This window comes from Schistocerca piceifrons, chromosome 10 (genome assembly GCF_021461385.2).
Source record: "Schistocerca piceifrons isolate TAMUIC-IGC-003096 chromosome 10, iqSchPice1.1, whole genome shotgun sequence".
Taxonomy (NCBI): domain Eukaryota; kingdom Metazoa; phylum Arthropoda; class Insecta; order Orthoptera; family Acrididae; genus Schistocerca; species Schistocerca piceifrons.
In genome coordinates this window covers 129,414,428-129,434,059 of record NC_060147.1, presented here as the reverse complement: position 1 = coordinate 129,434,059, position 19,632 = coordinate 129,414,428, and the positions used below count along the sequence as shown (strand labels likewise).

The 19,632-nt window shown below is 41.6% G+C and overlaps 2 protein-coding genes across 3 annotated transcripts in view; one reads left to right on the top strand and one right to left on the bottom strand.

Moving 5' to 3' along the window:
* Positions 1 to 10,709, bottom strand: part of LOC124718760 (loricrin-like) — a 34,490-nt gene extending 23,781 nt beyond the window's left edge. The window contains exon 1 of the mRNA XM_047244374.1: positions 10,674 to 10,709. Coding sequence (XP_047100330.1) covers positions 10,674 to 10,709 — 36 coding nt within the window. The remainder of the gene's footprint in view (positions 1 to 10,673) is intronic.
* Positions 1 to 19,632, top strand: part of LOC124718828 (protein draper) — a 403,131-nt gene that overhangs the window by 104,807 nt on the left and 278,692 nt on the right. The window lies entirely within an intron of this gene.

Below are 19,632 nucleotides of genomic sequence, written 5' to 3'. Positions count from 1 at the left end.
AGCATCTTCCATAATGATTCATTACAAAGGCTAGTCGCCGAAGTGGCGTCCATTTGAAAGACATTCACCAGACTCGTGAGTAGAATAAAATGCAAAGAATTTTTTTACTTAAAATGTTTTCGCCAAACTAGTCTGTTATCTGTTTTTTTTTTTTTTTTCACTATCGCACTGAAAATGGTCTGTCTGTTTATTGTGGATAGCCACAAGTTTAACCACGACATTCCGCTTTGTAAAGATACAGCTCCGACAATGTCGCGGTGTGTTGGTCGCGATAGACCTCGAAGCTCAATGGTTGGCAGTATAGGCACCACCTCAAATATTTGGCGGGCCGGATACCGGGGGTGTCCGGCCAGCTAACGCGGGCAGGTTTGCCGGCCCTCGCGGACCGGTTTCGGCCCGCCGGCCGTAGTTTGGAGACCCCTGCACTACACTCATGTTACACACAGTGCGTCTACAGTCCGATTAATCCTCGCAGTACCAAGCCATTTTTAGTAACGTGTATTACCAAGGGGCAGGGGGCAGGTACTTTGCGCTCACCACAAAAAATTGAAATAACAAATAAAATTCATCAATTGTTCTTGAATTACATTAATAACATACTGTTGAGAGATCTATTGGCGCATAATCAGGATCAAGAACCTGAATATTTCTCTTAAAACTGTTTTCAGAGATGCATTGTAAATCTTTCACTTACTTTGTCATCTAAGTTTAATAAGTCTAAATGTCTTCAGAAAAATTACGTAGTAGTAAAAGTCGTTATAGTACTATTGAAGTACACTTTACTATAATTAAAAAATATTACAAAAACTTGAGGTACTGTACAAATAGCTCAGGTACATAACATGTTTTGGCGAGAAGAATTATTTACCACTTTCTTCGGAATCTGGTTCACACTTGGAACATACAACAGTGCTTTTTTTCTCTGTTTACATATGCATCATATAAAGTTGACCGTTGGTAAAGCAGATGCCAGACTGGAATTCATTGGAAGAATCCTAAGGAAATGCAATCCGAAAACAAAGGAAGTAGGCTACAGCACACTTGTTCGCCCACTGCTTGAATACTGTTCAGCAGTGTGGGATCCGTACCAGATAGGGTTGATACAAGAGATAGAGAAGATCCAACGGACAGCAGCGCGCTTCGTTACACGATCATTTAGTAATCGCGAAAGTGTTATGGAGATAATAGATAAACCCCAGTGGAAGACTGCAGGAGAGACGCTCAGTAGCTCGGTACGGGCTTTTGTTGAAGTTTCAAGAACATACCTTCACCGAAGAGTCAAGCAGTATATTGCTCCCTCCTACGTATATCTCGCGAAGAGATCATGAGGAAAAAATCAGAGAGATTAGAGCCCACACAGAAGCATACCGACAATCCTTCTTTCCACGAACAATACGAGACTGGAATAGAAGGAAGAACCGATAGGTACTCAAGGTACCCTCCGCCACGCACCGTCGGGTGGCTTGCGGAGTATGGATGTAGATGTAGATGCAGATGCATATCTTAAAATCGTTGCAGATTATTGTTGTTTTATTCATTTTGTTGTACATTTCCGCTTTTGAACGGCTTTCACTAACATACAAATGACAACTACCTTTACCAAAATGGTTCAAATGGCTCTGAGCACTATAGGACTTCACGTCTGAGGTCATCAGTCCCATAAACTTAGAACTACTTAAACCTAACTAATCTAAGAACATCACACACGTCCATGCCCGAGGCAGGATTCGAACCTGTGACCGTAGCAGCAGCGCGGTTCCGGACTGAAACGCCTAGAGCCGCTCGGCCACAGCGGCCGGCCCAACTACCTTTCCCTCCCTGAGCTCACTTTGCACCGCAGTTCCTCCTGGTTTTCCGTCCGAGAATACTCTCCATACTGCAAGCTACAGGATTTGGCAATCGTGCAATATTCGTATCCCTTCCTTCGATGTATGGTTTCGTGAGCTGTAGTCCCAGATCTTGAAGAAAAAATCGACGCTTACTAGGTTTTTTCTTATTCCAGTCGGAGAAGTTCAACAAAAATAGTGTATAACTATTCAGCGCTGCTATGTCCACAAGGGGATAGAAAACAGACAGCGGCCATCTTCTAGTAGCCCTCTTAGTTGAATATTTCCTCATCATTTGATCGTTGGTCTCATTCTAATATAAATTTGTATCTGTTTCCTTCTTAGAGTCAGTAGGTGAACCAATTGCAGCGTCATAATGTTGAGAAGATAGAAACAGCAGATTTATTTTAGGTTTTTCACGGGGGACATAAGAAACAATTGTGAATTGAATATTTCCAGTGCTAGTACCACTGAAAGCAAATTTATGAGAATATAATTCTCGTCTTGAGATGTCTTTCAGGTATGTGTTTCCTATATGCTTGTAATGTTCCCACGAGAATTAGATTGTGACTCCTGCATAGATCTTCGGCCAAATCAATTGAAGTGTAATATCTGTCTGTGGTGACATTTCGCCCTGAATTATGTAAAGGACCACCAGGCGTTTGACCACAGCTGCAGCGTAATTTGATTATTGTGTACCATCATTTCTTTTCCCAGCATAAGGCTCCATGCTGATAACATGCCGGCCAGGGTGGTCGAGCGGTTCTAGGCGCTACAGTCTGGAACCGCGCGACCGCTACGGTCGCAGGTTCGAATCCTGCCTCGGGCATGGATGTGTGTGCTGTCCTTAGGTTAGTTAGGTTTAAGTAGTTCTAAGTTCTAGGGGACTGATGACCTCAGAAGTTAAGTCCCATAGTGCTGAGAGCCATTTGAACCATTTTTGAGCTGATAACATATCAACTTTTAGCGTCTCTGAGCGTGCGTATCAGTATATCGTATTTACCAGGTTTTTCCTTCATGAAGACCTTTAAGGGACACCTACCACGGAATAAAATTTCATCAATAACAGTGTGCGTCCCAACAGAATAATATTTTGGCGTTGGTAAGCGAAAACAAGTTCTTTATATTATAAATAATTTATAGCTACAGCTAACGATGTTTACATTCTGACGGCTGGAAGAAGAATGACAAATGGGTACAGCCAGGGTCTTTATACTTGCTCTCTAAAAAATTTGTAGGCCACGCCTCTTTTTTATTACACAAGCAGCTACACATGAAACCTCTGACGGTTAATCGATACATTGAAGTTTTACGCACATACAAAAAAATTTTTTTTAGTTAGGTTTACTCGAGTTCCAGGATAGTGTTTTCCAGTACTTAAGAAGTCCAGCAATCGTAGTCTCCATTACCTCCGATTATTCTTACCGGGCGTAATCTGTATAAATAAAAATCAATTGTCGCATGTATGAAAGATCATCGTCTGAGGACCGCTTGACCGATTCGATTCTTCTTTTTTGTGTTCGTACGTGTGGATGGTAATGGTATTTGTGGTACCCAAAAGTTGCATTCAGTTTGACAGTTCTGCTATCACATATTTTCCTAACAAAGAAAAACAGTTTGACAGTTACCGTAATATATAAACGAGAAACGTTGTTACCGAAAAATCTTGCGAAATTCTTGACAGAGTTACTACAGATTTTTACACGACTGACATAGGCTATGTATATATACAGGGGGAAGTGTAATTACCAATATCCTGACTGATTTACTTCACATTTTTGCACGATACTCCACTGAACATTCAGACAGAAATGAACAGAGAGGGGGGGCAAGGAATTTAGTACGAATATGCAATTACCATACATACTTAGGAATTGCGGAGCACTGCCGGGCTCGCTAGTCTGCATATAAAGTTATGCAGATATGGAATTAAAATTATCAGCATTTGAAGTGCGCCAGCATGTTAGTTGGAAAGATGGGATCCACATTCCGTGGGAATACATGTGAATTTAATAAATTGGGGCCTCTATCATGTTTAAGTGGCTTTGCACGACCACCCGTGCACGCATCTCGACACGGGGCAATAGCAGGTAAAGCAGGTGGCGGACTCTGACTCACTGTCAGGGAACTGGAAAAGTGCAGTCGGTGTACCAAGCAGATAGCTTACAAAACACTCGTCTGAGACATTCTACAATGTTGCTCAAGTGTGTGAAGAGTACCAGGCAGTGTCGCATATACACTAAGAAGGAAAACACAATCGCGGGTTTCTTTGATGCGCGGGAGACTATCACGCAACTGCTCAAAAACCTGAAGTGGCAGACTGCTGAAGATGTCCCTTTTACCCCACGAAACCCAGATTACACAGTTTCAAGCGTCACTAGTAATAAGCTCCCAGTGTTCAACCTAGGTGTTGTTCCCATTTGTACTCAGTAAGAGGTCTTTTCAAAAAATTCCGGAACTGTCCACAAAATCAATCTACGGTAACCTTTTCGTTATTGTTCATGGTCTCCTTCGAAATACTTGACTACACAGTTGATACACCGCTCCCAACACCATTTCCACTTCCGGAAGCAGTCTAGGTAGGCGTCTTGCTAGATCGAGCAAAGCGCTGTCAGCGAGTATTCGGTTATCTCGTCTATCGTTGCAAATCTTCGTCCTTTCAACGGCGTTTGCAACTTCGTAAATAGAAAAAAAAAGTCCGCAGGAGCCAGGTCTGGAGATTGCTGAGGATGAAGCAGAACAGTGATGACGTTTTTTGTACAGTGGTCACGCATCACCAGGGACGAACGTACGGGTGCATTATCGTGATGAAAGAGCCATGTCTCTCACCATATTTTAGGCCGTTTCCCTTTGACATTTTCTCGATGGCGTCGCCACACTTAGCGATAGTACCATCGATTAAGTTTGTCACTGTGGCAGGAATTTATGATGAACTCATCTTTCACAGTAAAAAAAAACTGCACAGCTTCTAATTTGACCTGACCTGAAGAGCTTTTTTTGGTCTTGGAGGACCTTTCCCGACCTATTGTGGAGATTGAACCGTGATCTCAACATCATAGCCGTAGACCCATGTCTCATCACCAGTTATAGTTCTCTTAAGGAACATCTCGTCCTCATTTGCGCGATCCAAAAGATCTTCACGAAGTGTGAGGCTAAGTTCTTTCTGGTCTTGACTCATCACCCGTGGATCGAACTCGGCGGGAGCACGATGTTTCCAAGCTGCTGTGTCAGGACTTCAAGGCGTGATCAAGCTGAAATGTTACATACTTTCGCACTTTCTCGGACAGTCAGTCTTCGACTGCCACGCACAATTTCCTTGACGTTCCTGGTAGGAGTGTCGTCGGTAGACTTCGAAGGGCGTCCTGAACAAGTCCCCTTTAACTTCCGTCCGACCATTTTTAAACCACGTGAACCATTCGTAACACCGAGTGCAGCTTAAGCACTCATCAGCATAGGCTTCCTGCATCATTTGGTGTGTCTCTGTAAAGGTTTTCTTGAGTTTGGCGCAAAATTTAATGCAGACGCGTTGCTCGTCTAACTCCGCCATCTCGAAAATCGCAAACTGTGCGCCACAACGTTCTTCTCAATACAGCACTAAACAATAATTAACAGACACACAACAATGAAAGTTCCGGCAGCTGCTCATTAAACACAGGCGCGTGCAGGAATGCCAACCGCATTTCGCTCCAACACACCACTGGCGCGAAATTATGAATGTTCCGAAACTTTTGAACAGACCTCGTATTTACAGTTCTCCGAATGTGGCTGGATAAAAATGCAATTCATACTCTAATGAGTCAGCTCATTTTGTGATGGAATCTGCCGATGATATGGGAGCGCATTGTTCATTAGGGCCTTGGATTCGATTACGAGTTTGCTCGTCTTTGAAGTCGCTATGCCGCGACTTCTACGAGTCTCTGCAGCCAACCTGAGTATTTACAGGATGGCATAGAATAACGGGAATGTCTGAAATGAGTAGTGGCAGCCATGGGCGGGTGGCAGCACTGCGGGTTCGTGACAGCCATTTCAGTAATCACGTACCAGTGGAACATTTAACAGCGTGCGTTATCCATAAAAATGTTGTATAAAAACGATAGTTTGGTAGCGACACAAAGGGAGTTTCGATGTTTTTATAATTTAGGGCGTCATAATGCCGTTCCGTAGAAACACGCGATAAAATGTTGGATTAGTAGCTTTGAAGAGACTGGATCTGCCCACAAGGATAATTTATTTATTTATTTAGCTTATGGCATATGACACATCATATAGAAAAGACATAAAAATCATAAGACACAGAAATAAAGAGTAGTCACAGTGTGTAACATATAGTTGTAGATATAAAAGTGTTTAAAAATAGTGTATATAACAAACAAAAGTTCACAAACAAACATCCAGATTTGTGACATAGTCTATTGCACTTTCAGTCGCGGTCAGAAACTCATTGGGGTCTCCTGCAAAACGTCTCAGAGGGCAATCTTCCACGATGTGACGAATCGTCTGCCGGTCCGCACCGCAGTCACATCTCGGGGTGGTGATTTTACCCCACCTGTGGAGGCTGTCTGCACATCTGCCGTTATTTGTCCGAATTCGATTCAGGGTCGTCCAAGTTTTCCTTGGCAAATTGAATCCTGGTGGTTGGACATTGATGCATGGCATATTCTGCAGGCTTTGGGGCACAGATTCTCTCCACCGCATTTTCCAGAGGTTGCCATAATCCGGGTTGAGAGGATGCGTATTTTTTGCCTTTTTTAAAGAGGGGTGTCTTGAGCGCAATCTGTTCATCTCCAGGGCAGGAACATCCTTATGGATTGGCAGTTTCTCGTTGTTAAGCACTTTTCCGTACTCGCGTAAGAGAGCGTTCTCTCTGCGCAGGTCCGGTGGGGGAATGTTGCTCAGTATAGGTAGCCAGTGTAAAGGCGTTGGCTTTATTGTTCCTGATATCATCCTCATTGTGTAGTTTAGTTGGGCATCGATCAAGCCTGTGTGTTTACTGTTTAGCCATACCGGTGCAGCATATTCTGCTGTTGTGTAGACAAGTCCCAGAGCCGAAGATCTCAGTACAGCCGCGGAAGAGCCCCACGTGGTCCCACATAGCTTCTGTATGATATTATTTCGAGTTTTAAGTTTTGCGGCTGTATTACATAGGTGTTCCTTGAATGTTAGGGTTCTGTCAAAGGTGACGCCTAGATATTTGGGGTAATTATTATGGTTTAGCTGCCTGTTTTCGAAATGAACGTTGAGCTTTCTTTTTGCTTGGGCATTGTCGAGGTGAAAGCATGTCACCTCCGTTTTTGTCGCGTTTGGCCGTAATCTCCACCTTCGGAAGTAATCTCCCAGCTTTGTTAGATCCGCAGTTAATGTGTTTTCCGTTGCCTCCATTGATCTGCCTCTTGCAGCTATTGCCCAGTCGTCGGCATATCCGAATTTTTGAGAAGTGGTTTCAGGTAAGTCAGATATGTAGAGGTTAAACATCAATGGCGCCAGAACGGAGCCTTGTGGTAAACCATTGTTGAGCTTCATTTGGTCACTTTTTAAGTCGCCCATTATGACTCTGAAACTTCTATCTGTGAGCATGTTATCAATGAGGTTGGCCAGCTTATTACATGGTATGACCCGCAGCAACTTGAATATCAGGCCTTGTCGCCAAACGGTATCATAAGCGGCTGATAGGTCAATAAAGGCTACTGATATTTTGAGTTTTTTCTGAAAGCTCGCCTCTATATGAGTTGCTAGGGAGAGGATCTGGTCGGTGCAACTGCGGTTGGGTCGAAAACCTGCCTGTTCAATCGGTACCACTTCAAGAATTTTTCCGCTTATTCTGTTGTAGATGATACGGTCCAACAGCTTATAGACACAGTTCAGCAGAGCGATAGGGCGGTAGTTTCGGGGCATGTCATTAGGTTTGCCTGGCTTTAGTATCGCTCTAATCTTTGCTCGTTTAAGCTGGTGTGGGATATTTACCCAATTCTAAAATATCTGTTAAGAAGTTTGCGAGCCATGTTCTAGTATATTTTCCACAGTGAAGTAGGAATTCCGGGTGGATGCCATCGAAGCCGGAAGCCTTGCCACTTTCGATTTTTGACAAGGCTGCTGCAACTTCTTCCGCTGTGATAGGCTGGGAAAATTCGGAGGTAGGCGATGCCCTTTGTTTTAAGGATCTTAATTCACGTTTGACGGTCGTGGTGTGTGTTCTGTCCCTTGGTGCTCTTGAGGTTCTAACTATGTGTGCGGCCACATTATTAGGGGTTATCGGGTGGGTGTCTTTTATTTTACGTTTACTGCCTCCCAGGTTACGGAGTAGGGTCCATGCTTGCCTACTGGATTTAGTGAAGTCTAGATTCTCCACGGTGTCCATCCATTTTTTCCGTCGAGCTGCATCTAAGCTGTGCAACAGTTCGTCCGCGATTTCTTGGTTGTTGGTTTCGGTAAATTCCTGGTACAGGTCTTCGCATCTCTCATTCCAGCCAGGGATGTACTCTTTCCGGTAGCCTCTGGGTACATTCCTCTTAGCCGTGGCGATGACTGCTCCTACAAATCTGTCATAGTTGTCCCTAGTCGGGGGTATCCAACCTAGACACTTGTCAAGGTTTTCTGCAAAGGTGACCCAGTCTGCCTTCTGGAAATTCCATTGTGGGCGAGGAAAGGATTTTATGATTGGGATGTTAATTCCGACTTTTAAGATAACAGGGCGATGCTGGCTATGTGGGAAATCAGACAGGACTTCACGAGTTGCGGCTAGCGGTTGGTTGTTTTTGTTTTTAGTGACAAAACATAAATCAGGGATATAATCTCGTCTCCATGCTGCTGATCGAAATGTTCCGCGGTCCTTGGCGTCGAAAATCAAGTGGGTGTTAGTCTCCTCACTCCAGCTCATCAGGGATTCACCGTTCTGGTCGTTTCGTGCGTACTTCCAGTTCTCATGGTGACTATTAAAGTCTCCTACGTAGATAGCAGGGTGGGGATATTCTTGGAGTACTTCTGGAGGCCATGGACAGCCGGGAGGCTTATAGATGTTAACTATAGTGGTCTCGCCAATTTTGACAGCAACTTCATGTATGTTGTTGTCTGTAGATATCTTACACAGGGAAGCATTTTCTATCTTATTTCGTATGTAGGTTGCCACGCCGCAATTGCGGTGATAGGTGGCTCCCAGTATCTCGAATCCAGGGATTTTTCCTCTAGAGGCCAGCCGATCTATGTTTTCCGCATGAGTCTCTTGTATCGCGACTACGTCGATTTTGTTCTGAGTGAGAACTCTCTGGAGAAATTCACATTTGCTCCTACTTATGCCTTCAATGTTTAGGTGGCAGACTCGGAGGCACGGTCCGAGTGCTCTAGTCAATTCTTCATCGTTCATTTGGTCGGTATCACTCATGATGTGTTTACCAGGAGATCCAGCACAGGATTATCTGGATTGTCTGGTTGCCTTTAGTGCTAGTTCATTTAGCGTTACCCAGGGTGCACGTGTAGTATTCTACTACGGACGCGAACTAGCCTTACACCCCCCTCAAGGATAAACCAACAGGCCGACCAAAGAAGTGTCTGTTCTCCAGCGAATATTGATGTTGTACGCGAGTCTGTCTTAACGGAGCCCACGCCGTTCAATTCGTAAGCAAGCAGCAGTTTGGATGTCCCACGAGAGTGTTCGCACAATTGATTAAAATTTCATCCGTGCAAACTACAGATGGGCCAACAATTGATGGACAACGATTACCGGTTACGATTAGGATTCTGTCAACAAATTGTAACAAAAATAAACAATGACAATGAATTTCTAAACAAGTTGTGGATGTCGAATGAGGCACATTTTCATTTGAATAAACAGAGCTTCCTTTACTGGGGAAACACAAATCCTAATGCCGTTCATGGGCGCCCCTTACACGCTATTAAAGTGACAATATGGTGTGATGTTTCATCACATGGAATTATCGGACTGTATTTTTTTCGCAAATGAACAGGGACACACTATAACTGTCAATGCCGATCGTTACGTGGAAATGTTACGAACTTTCGTTACACCTGCATTGAACAACTTTCCAAACGTTCAAGAAGTCTGGTTCCAACAGGACGGAGCGACATCACACACTGCACGGCAATCAATGGCATTTGTGCGGGAACTGTTTGGCAACCGTGTGATCTCACGATTCGGTAACATTTCCTGGCCCCCTAGATCGCCAGATTTATCAGTTTGTGATTTTTTTCTGGAGGGGCTAACTCAAGAGGAAAGTCTACACGACTTGACCAAGAACTTTAAACTTAAAACAGAGAATTCGGGATGCAATTCACAGTATCCCAGCTGAGATGTTGCAGCGGTCAATGAGGAATCTCAACAGCAGATTTCACGAATGTATTCGTACAGGAGGACGCCATCTAAATGACGCAATTTTTAAAAAATGATAAATGCCGTCCATGTTTCGTAAAAGGCAAAGTTGTAACGTTTCAGTTACTTTGAATGTAATTTCTTTCCTTCATCACATCTAGTTTTATTGTATTGTTGAAATGTTCCCGTTTTTCTGTGTCACCCTGTCCTGCTACATTAGCTCTATCGCGGCTATTTCGTGAGGATGGTAGCGCACATAAACATGAACTATTGATTAATGGAGTCACGCGACTCAAAGTTCACCCACGTCAGTGTGCTGGACGGTAGACGATCGAATTTAGGTACTTTGCTGTCGGCTTATCACATCAAAACTTTTTTTATTTTTTTATTTTTTTATTATAACGACTAGCTACTGCGAGTAGAATGGATTAACGGATAAGTAAGAGACCCGGGAATTAGCTGTAAATTCTCTGAAAGTGTAAGAATATTGAATGAAAGGTTCCAGAAAGCCGTATTAAGCCACTGACCTCCGCTGTCTCACGCTGCGCAGCAGCAGATGCCATCGCCGCAAAAGACAGAGCAGCAGCAGCTGTGGAACCGGTTTCCCGGGTCAAAGATGTCAGTTCTTTATGCTGTACTAAGTCCCCACCGGTTTACCTAATATGGAAAGACGGCGTCGCTCCATAACACACGGCATCGTTGTTGTGATGGGCTTACGATGGCGAACGCATTAATGGTTTTTCGATTTCAAGCGTCCCATTATGCCTTCTTGGCGAATACAGAGAAGCTGCAGTGAACGGAAACAAATGTTCGAATGTGTGTGAATTCCTAAGGGACCAAACTGCTGAGGTCATCGGTCCCTAGCCTTACACACTACTTAAACTTACTGAAGGGAAATACGACCTTTATTGCCCTTTATTAAAGATGTCAGTGGCTCAGAAAGGCGTTCAATATACAGCAACAAAACACAGATAATTTCCCAACAACATAAAATTTCTGACACGTAGCGAAGCAAGTTTTAAATCTAACCTAAAATCACTGCTCCTGGGCAACTCTTTGTATCCCAAGGACGAATCTGTATCTAAAACTGGAAGCCTGGAGAGAGAGAGAGGAAAAAAGCTACCTTATTGAGTGTAGCTGCCGAATAGGACTAAAATGGTTAATGGTTCAAATGGCTCTGAGCACTATGGGACTTAACATCTGTGGTCATCAGTCCCCTAGAACTTAGAACTACTTCAACCCAACTAACCTAAGGACATCACACACATCCATGCCCGAGGCAGGATTCGAACCTGCGACCGTAGCGGTCACGCGGTTCCAAACTGAAGCGCTTAGAACGGCACGGCCACACCGGCGGGCTTGTTGGTTAATGTTAACAGTAATAATGCATTCTGTAATGTATCCCTCAAAGAATAATAATAATAATAATAATAAGAAGAAGAAGAAGAAGAAGAAGAAGAAGAAGAAGATACAAAAAAAAGTGAAAATAGAAGGAAACAAAACCAGACATTCGACACAAACCAAAAGAAATTTTACCAGACAATAGATAACACACACATTAAAATAAACAATCCACCAAACATAACAGACATGGAACACTTTTGGAGCAACATATGGTCAAACCCGGTACAACATAACAGGCATGCACGGTGGATACAAGCAGAAACAGACACATACAAGATGATACCACAAATGCTTGAAGTGATAATTTTGCAACATGAAGTCACCCAAGCAATTAATTCTACTCACAATTGAAAAGCCCCTGGAAATGATAAAATTGCAAATTTCTGGTGAAAGAAGTTCACCTCAACACATTCACATCTAACTAAATTATTTAACAGTCACATTGCAGACCCATACACATTCCCTGATACACTTACACATGGAATAACTTATCTGAAACCTAAAGATCAAGCAGACACAGCGAACCCAGCTAAATATCGCCCCATAACATGCCTACCAACAATATACAAAATATTAACTTCAGTCATTAAACAGAAATTAATGACACACACAACACAGAACAAAATTATAAATGAAGAACAAAAAGGCTGTTGCAAAGGAGCACGAGGATGTAAAGAGCAACTGATAATAGATGCAGAGGTGACATATCAAGCTAAAACTAAACAAAGGTCGCTGCACTACGCATACATCGATTACCAAAAAGCTTTTGATAGTTTACCCCACTCATGGTTACTACAAATATTGGAAATATACAAAGTAGATCCTAAACTGATACAGTTCCTAAACATAGTAATGAAAAATTGGAAAACCACACTTAATATCCAAACAAATTCAAATAATATCACATCACAGCCAATACAGATTAAGCGTGGAATATACCAAGGAGACTCATTAAGTCCTTTCTGATTCTGCCTTGCTCTGAAACCACTATCCAACATGCTAAATAATACAAATTATGGATACAATATTACTGGAACATACCCACACAAAATCACACATTGGCTATACATGGATGATCTAAAACTACTGGCAGCAACAAATCAACAACTCAACCAATTACTAAAGATAACAGAAGTATTCAGCAATGATATAAATATGGCTTTTGGAACAGACAAATGTAAGAAAAATAGCATAGTCAAGGGAAAACACACTAAACAAGAAGATTACATATTGGATAACCACAGCGACTGCATAGAAGCGATGGAAAAAACGGATGCCTATAAATATCTGGGATACAGACAAAAAATAGGAATAGATAATACAAATATTAAAGAAGAACTAAAAGAAAAATATAGACAAAGACTAACAAAAATACTGAAAACAGAATTGACAGCAAGAAACAAGACAAAAGCTATAAATACTTATGCTATACCAATATTGACCTACTCATTTGGAGTAGTGAAATGGAGTAACACAGACCTAGAAGCACTCAATACACTTACACGATCACAATGCCACAAATATAGAATACATCACATACATTCAGCAACAGAAAGATTCACATTAAGCAGAAAGGAAGGAGATAGGGGATTTATCGACATAAAAAACCTACATTATGGACAGGTAGACAATTTAAGAAAATTCTTTCTAGAACGAGCAGAAACTAGCAAAATACACAAGGCAATCACTCATATAAATACATCGGCTACACCACTGCAATTTCATAACCACCTCTACAACCCATTAGATCACATAACATCAACAGATACGAAGAAAGTAAATTGGAAAAAGAAAACACTTCATGGCAAGCACCCGTATCATCTATCACAGCCACACATCGATCAAGATGCATCCAACACATGGCTAAGAAAAGGCAATATATACAGTGAGACGGAAGGATTCATGATTGCAATACAGGATCAAACAATAAACACCAGATATTACAGCAAGCATATTATTAAAGATCCCAATACCACAACAGATAAATGCAGACTTTGCAAACAACAAATAGAAACAGTAGATCACATCACAAGCGGATGCACAATACTAGCAAATACAGAATACCCGAGAAGACATGACAATGTAGCAAAAATAATACATCATCAACTTCCCATCCAACATAAACTGTAAAACAACACGTTCCCACATAGAAGTATGCACCACAAAGTGTATTGGAGAATGATGAATTCAAATTATACTGGAACAGAACCATTATAAAACAACACCACATAACAAACCTGACATCATACTCACCAATAAAAAGAAGAAATTAACACAACTAATCGAAATATCCATACCCAATACAACAAATATACAGAAGAAAACAGGAGGAAAAAATTGAAAAATACATCCAACTGGCTGAGGAAGTCAAGGACATGTGGCATCAGGATAAAGTTGACGTTATACCGATTATACTATCAACTACAGGAGTCATACCACATAATATCCACCAGTACATCAATACAATACAGCTGCATCCAAACTTATATATACAACTACAGAAATCCGTAATTATTGATACGTGTTCAATAACCCGAAAGTTCCTAAATACAATGTAACATATACCATACAGTTAAAAGGAAGTCACGCTTGATGAAGGTCCGCGTCACTTTCCATTTTTAACCAGACCTAAGGTCTGAGAAAAATAGAAATAATAATAATAAATGAGATTGAAATTGCGAATTGAGCCTCCGAATGTTAGTCATTAGAGAGGAGGGAGACATCACGTGGACGACAACAGGAGTACATAAATGAAACAGATAAGTAGAATTTTTGATATTGCATAAATTGAAAACGCCAACTGTACATTAAAGATATACGCTCTGTTTGTAGCATGATGATTCGATTACTGATGTAGGGATTTATTACAACACATATTGTGTAAATTGGTCATGCCACATAATTTAGATAAAATGTTTCAAATAATTTATAGAACGTGGAACGAACTCAGTACCAGTATGTGCTTTTTTATCGTAATAAAGTGAACCCATTGGTGGTGGTGAAATTTTACCAAACATGAATGGGTGAAAAAGAAGAAAATTGTTTTTGCTCAAGCTAACACGGATGAAAAGTGATCTTCAGCCTCAAGATGGGAGGGATAAGGTGTTACTCCCTTCCATTTGTCGCGTCTTTTAAAAAACCAAACTAAAGTTGCCCGTTATGTCACCTCTGAAGGCTGGCGTCTAGCTCCCTGTGTGGGCGGCATAACACTGACACAAGTTCTACGCAAACGCTGCCGCGCTGATGCCGTGGCGCGGCGTCAGAGCGGTTTTTAACGCGCTACGTAAGCCGTTGATATTCACCGAGCACATTATCCACGTACCTGCTAAGCTTGGAGCACAGAAGTTTAGTCGTCCCAGGAGACATCACTAGGGCTGCTGATAAAATATCGACATACCGATATTTTTTCCAAAAAAAATATACACATATGCGATATTTTTCCTCAGACATAACGATATCAAAATTGCAATATCGAGTGGCGATACATCTTTTTTAAACTATATTTTTTTCACAATTTTCGGTACATATTTGAAATTGTTCTTTTGAAATTGTAGCAGGATATAATTTTACTTCAACTGTCTGAAGGAGTCTTACTAATTTTAGCTTTCACCACGGCCAGTCTTTCTCTCTGACAGTGTAAAGCAAGTATATGGGGGATAGTAGTCCCATTGTAGTGGGGGAAGGGGGGGGGGCGGTGTGAATGGAATGACAAGTTCACCGATGTGAAAGAATAGCACTCGAGTTGCGTTAAAAAGCAAAGTTTTAATGCAACTAGAACCCGACCTTGGGGAAGATGAGTCTGGATCCGTAGAAATGTTGGAACAAGCGAGGCAATACTGACCCTACGACTTATCTTGGAACATAGATTAAGGAAAGGCAAACCTACGTTTCTAGCATTTGTAGACTTAGAGAAAGCCTTTGACAATGTTGACTGGTATACTCTCTTTCAAATTCTGAAGGTGGCAGAGGTAAAATACAGGGAACAAAAGGCTATTTACAATTTGTACAGAAACCAGATGGCACATATAAGAGTCGAGGGACGTGAAAGTGAGGCATTGGTTGGGAAGGGAGTGAGACAGGGTTGTAGCCTCTCCACGATGCTATTCAAGCTGTATACTGAACAAGCAATAAAGGAAACAAAAGAAAAATTCGGAGTAGGGATTATAATCCATGGAGAAGAAATAAAATCTTTGAGGTTCACCGATGACATTGTAATTCTGTCAGAGACAGCAAAGGACTGGGAAGTGCAGCTGAACGGAATGGACAGTGTGCTGAAAGGAGGGTATAAGATGAACATCAACAAAAGCTAAACGAGGATAATGGAATGTAGTCGAATTAAATCGGGTGGTGCTGAGGAATTAGATTAGGAAATGAGACACTTAAAATAGTAAATGAGTTTTGCTATTTAGGGAGCAAAATAACTGATGATGGTCGAAGTAGAGGGGATATAAAATGTAGACTGGCAATGGCAAGGAAAGCGTTTCTGAAGAAGAGAAATTTGTTAACATCGGGTATAGATTTAAGTGTCAGGAAGTCGTTTCTGAAAGTATTTGTATGGAGTGTAGCCATGTATGGAAGTGAAACATGGACGATAAATAGTTTGGACAAGAAGAGAATAGAAGCTTTCGAAATGCGGTGCTACAGAAGAATGCTTGAGATTAGATGGGTAGATTACATAACTAATGAGGAGGTATTGAATGGAATTGGGGAGGAGTTAGTGCAACAACTTGACTAGAAGAAGGGATCGGTCGGTAGGACAAGTTGTGAGGCATCGAGGGATCACCGGTTTAGTACTGGAGGGCAGCGTGGAGGGTAAAAACCGTAGAGGGAGACCAAGAGATGAATACAGTAAACAGATTCAGAAGGATGTAGGTTGCAGTAGGTAGTTGGAGATGAAGAAGCTTGCTCAGGATAGAGTAGCATGGAGAGCTGCATCAAACCAGTCTCTGGACTGAAGACCACAACAACAACAGTGTGCTATTTCTTCACACTGGCATTCTTCAAAAACGGTGGCTTAATTTGATGAACAAAAATCTAAGTGACGAGATCGCCATTGCGATGGGTGGAGACATGTGAGGGGAAATGCTGACGTAATCGGCGCTACCAACAGAAACTGCAGCGTGTAACGTCACCACGCTATTTTGAAACTACAACTGCTAGGTCGCTGGCGTTGGCAGAAATGAAATAATGGGGGAGTCGACACGAAGTGTTCAGGATACATCCGACTTGCGACGACACCGAACGTTGGACCCGCGGGACACCCTTCAGTGTGAAGTTACCATTGTTAGCAAAGTGGTTATCGCCAGACGTCAACGTGCACAGTTTTCCTTTCAATTTTTGCCCCAAGTTGTATAGGCAGGAAAACCGGCAGCATATTTACAGTGTGAAGCCGATATTTCTGTGGGCCAACAGATCGATATTTTTTCGGTCCACAGTTTTTATTTAGTGAATTGCTAATGCGAAGTTTGTCTGTCCTTCTGAAGAGCACTGGCTTATATCCGTCGAAACAGTGGTTAAGGTTATTCCTTTTCTTGGTACATGGAGGGTCAATAATGATACTTTTTTGAATATCGATATACTGCATTCCTGATATTTTTAAAAAACCAACAGCCTTAGACATCAGAGTCATGAAACAGCACAGAGTCGAATTCCTGCACTAGTGTTACGTCAGGACATGTGTGTACCTCTGCTGTAGCACAGGAAACGCTTTGGCTGCGATAGTTCACTCTGGCTGCCAACAGAGGACAGTATATGACGGACGGTCGTACGAGCCGTTCCGCCTTAAGTGTCTGCGAACCCCACTGACGAGAAAGAACGTTACTGTGAGTATTTATATGTTTATAGTCTGGTAAAATCAGGCGAAAGGGAATATAAACGACTAAAAAATAAAATCGGCAGGAACTGCAAAATGGCTAAGCACGATTGGCTACAGGATAGATGCGAGAATATAGAAGCATACATATAAGGGGAAAGATAGATATCACCCATAGGATTAAAGAACTTTCTGGGGAAAAGAGAGGCAGCTGTTTGAAAATAAAGAGTGCAGATGGAAAACCAGTACTAAACAAAGAAGGGAAAGGTGGAAGGAGTATATAGGACTGTATAAGGGAAGTGATCTCGAAAGCAATATTATAGAAAAGGAAGAGGATGGAGATGAAGATGAGGTGGGAGATATTAAACTGCGAGAAGAATTTGACAGAGCACTGAACGACCTAAGGTGGAACAAGGCCCCTGAAGTAGACAACATTGCGTCACAACTACTCGTAGCCTTGGGAGAGCCAGTCATGACAAAACTATTCCACAAGATGTATAAGACAGGCAAAATACGCATACACTTAAAGTACAATATAATGATTCCAATTCCAAGGAAAGCAGGTACTGATAGGTGTGAATATTACCGAACTATCAGTTTAATAAATCATGGTTGCAAAATATAAGCACGAATTATTGACAGAACAATGGAAAAACTGGTAAAAGCCGACCTCGGGGGAGGTCGTTTTCGATTACGGAGAAATGTAGGAACACGCGAGGCAATACTGACTGTACGACTTATCTTAGAAGACAGGTTAAGAAAAGGCTGATCTACGTTTATAGCATTTGTATTCTCAGAGACAGCTTTCGACAATGTTGACTGCAGTACACCTTTTGAAATTCCGAGTGTAGCAGTGGTAAAATGTAGGGAGCGAAAAGCGACTTATAGTTTGTGCAAAAACCGGAAGACAAGGGTATGAAAGGAAAGCAGTGGTTGGGAAGGGACTGAGAGAGGGTTGTAGCCTGTCTCCGATGTTACTCTACCTATACATTGTGCAAGCAAAAAAGGAAACGAAGAAGACATTTCGGAAAGGAATTAAAGTACAGGGAAAGAAAATAAAAACTTTGAGATTTCCTGATGACTGTAATTCTGGCTGAAATAGCAAAGGACTCAAAAGAGCAGTTGAAGGGGATTGAGAGTCTCTTGAAAGAGAAAAATAAGATGAATACCAACAAAAGCGCAACAAGCGTAATGAAATATAGTCGAATTATTAAGGCGATGCTGAGTATTAGATTAGGAAACGAGAAACTGAAAGCAGTAGATGAGTTTCGCTATTTGGATAACAAAGTAACTGATGATGACGGAACTAGAGAGGACATAACATGTGTAAGTAGCCTGTTTGTATGTTGGCAGCGCTATAGACTGTGTTAATATCGCTGACAGTACTCTGCGCCCTCGACAAGAGATTCGGTTGGACGGACTGCCAGTTAGCGAGAGGATAGGGAAGTGTATGGATATGATGTTCTTAGTGGAGACTCTGTGTTGGTAGGACATGCATTGTAAATTGAGATGAAACGATGTGTTTATAAGAAAATACGCAAGGAAATGTAGGAGGATGGATGTATGGTTGATAATGTTTGGGTAGTGGAAGTATTGACAACTTTATAATTTTTGGAGCTGGATGTCATATGTATGAGGTAAAATTCTCTAAATACGTTGTTTCATCTTCTACAAAATCTTTCTTTCGCTAACCATATGCCTCAAAGTAGTTGGAGCCTATAGTAGTTACAATCTTTTTATTTAGCTGGCTGCTGTTGCTACTTGCTGTAATTGCTGTAGTTCGTGTTATGAAGATTTTCTGTGAGGTAAGTGCATATGAAAAAGAATGGAGTTTCCACTATCGGGATTCGTCATCGAAATGAGTTTATGTAATTAACAGAGTTGGAGGTAGTTTCATATTTCTTGAATTTCATATTATTTGGATTTATATTATTGTTAGAATTTATAGCAATTCAGGGCCATTCTTTTGTGTTAATTATTGGAAATCATGTTGTCAATGTATAGCAGTCAGATTGCATTGGGTGATAAATTAATAGGTTACGTTTGAGATGTGTTTAATTCGGTAGGTCTGTGTTTAATAAAAAAATAAATAAATAAAGAGGCAGTTTCACATGTTGACTGGCAATGGCAAGAAAACCGTTTCTGAAGAATAGATGTGTTAGCCCAACATTAAATATAGGTTTAAATGTTAGTAAATCTTTTCTGATGTATCTTGTAATGGGCAGAATCTGGAAGAAGACCAAGTGGGAGATGGCGAACTACATAGAGAT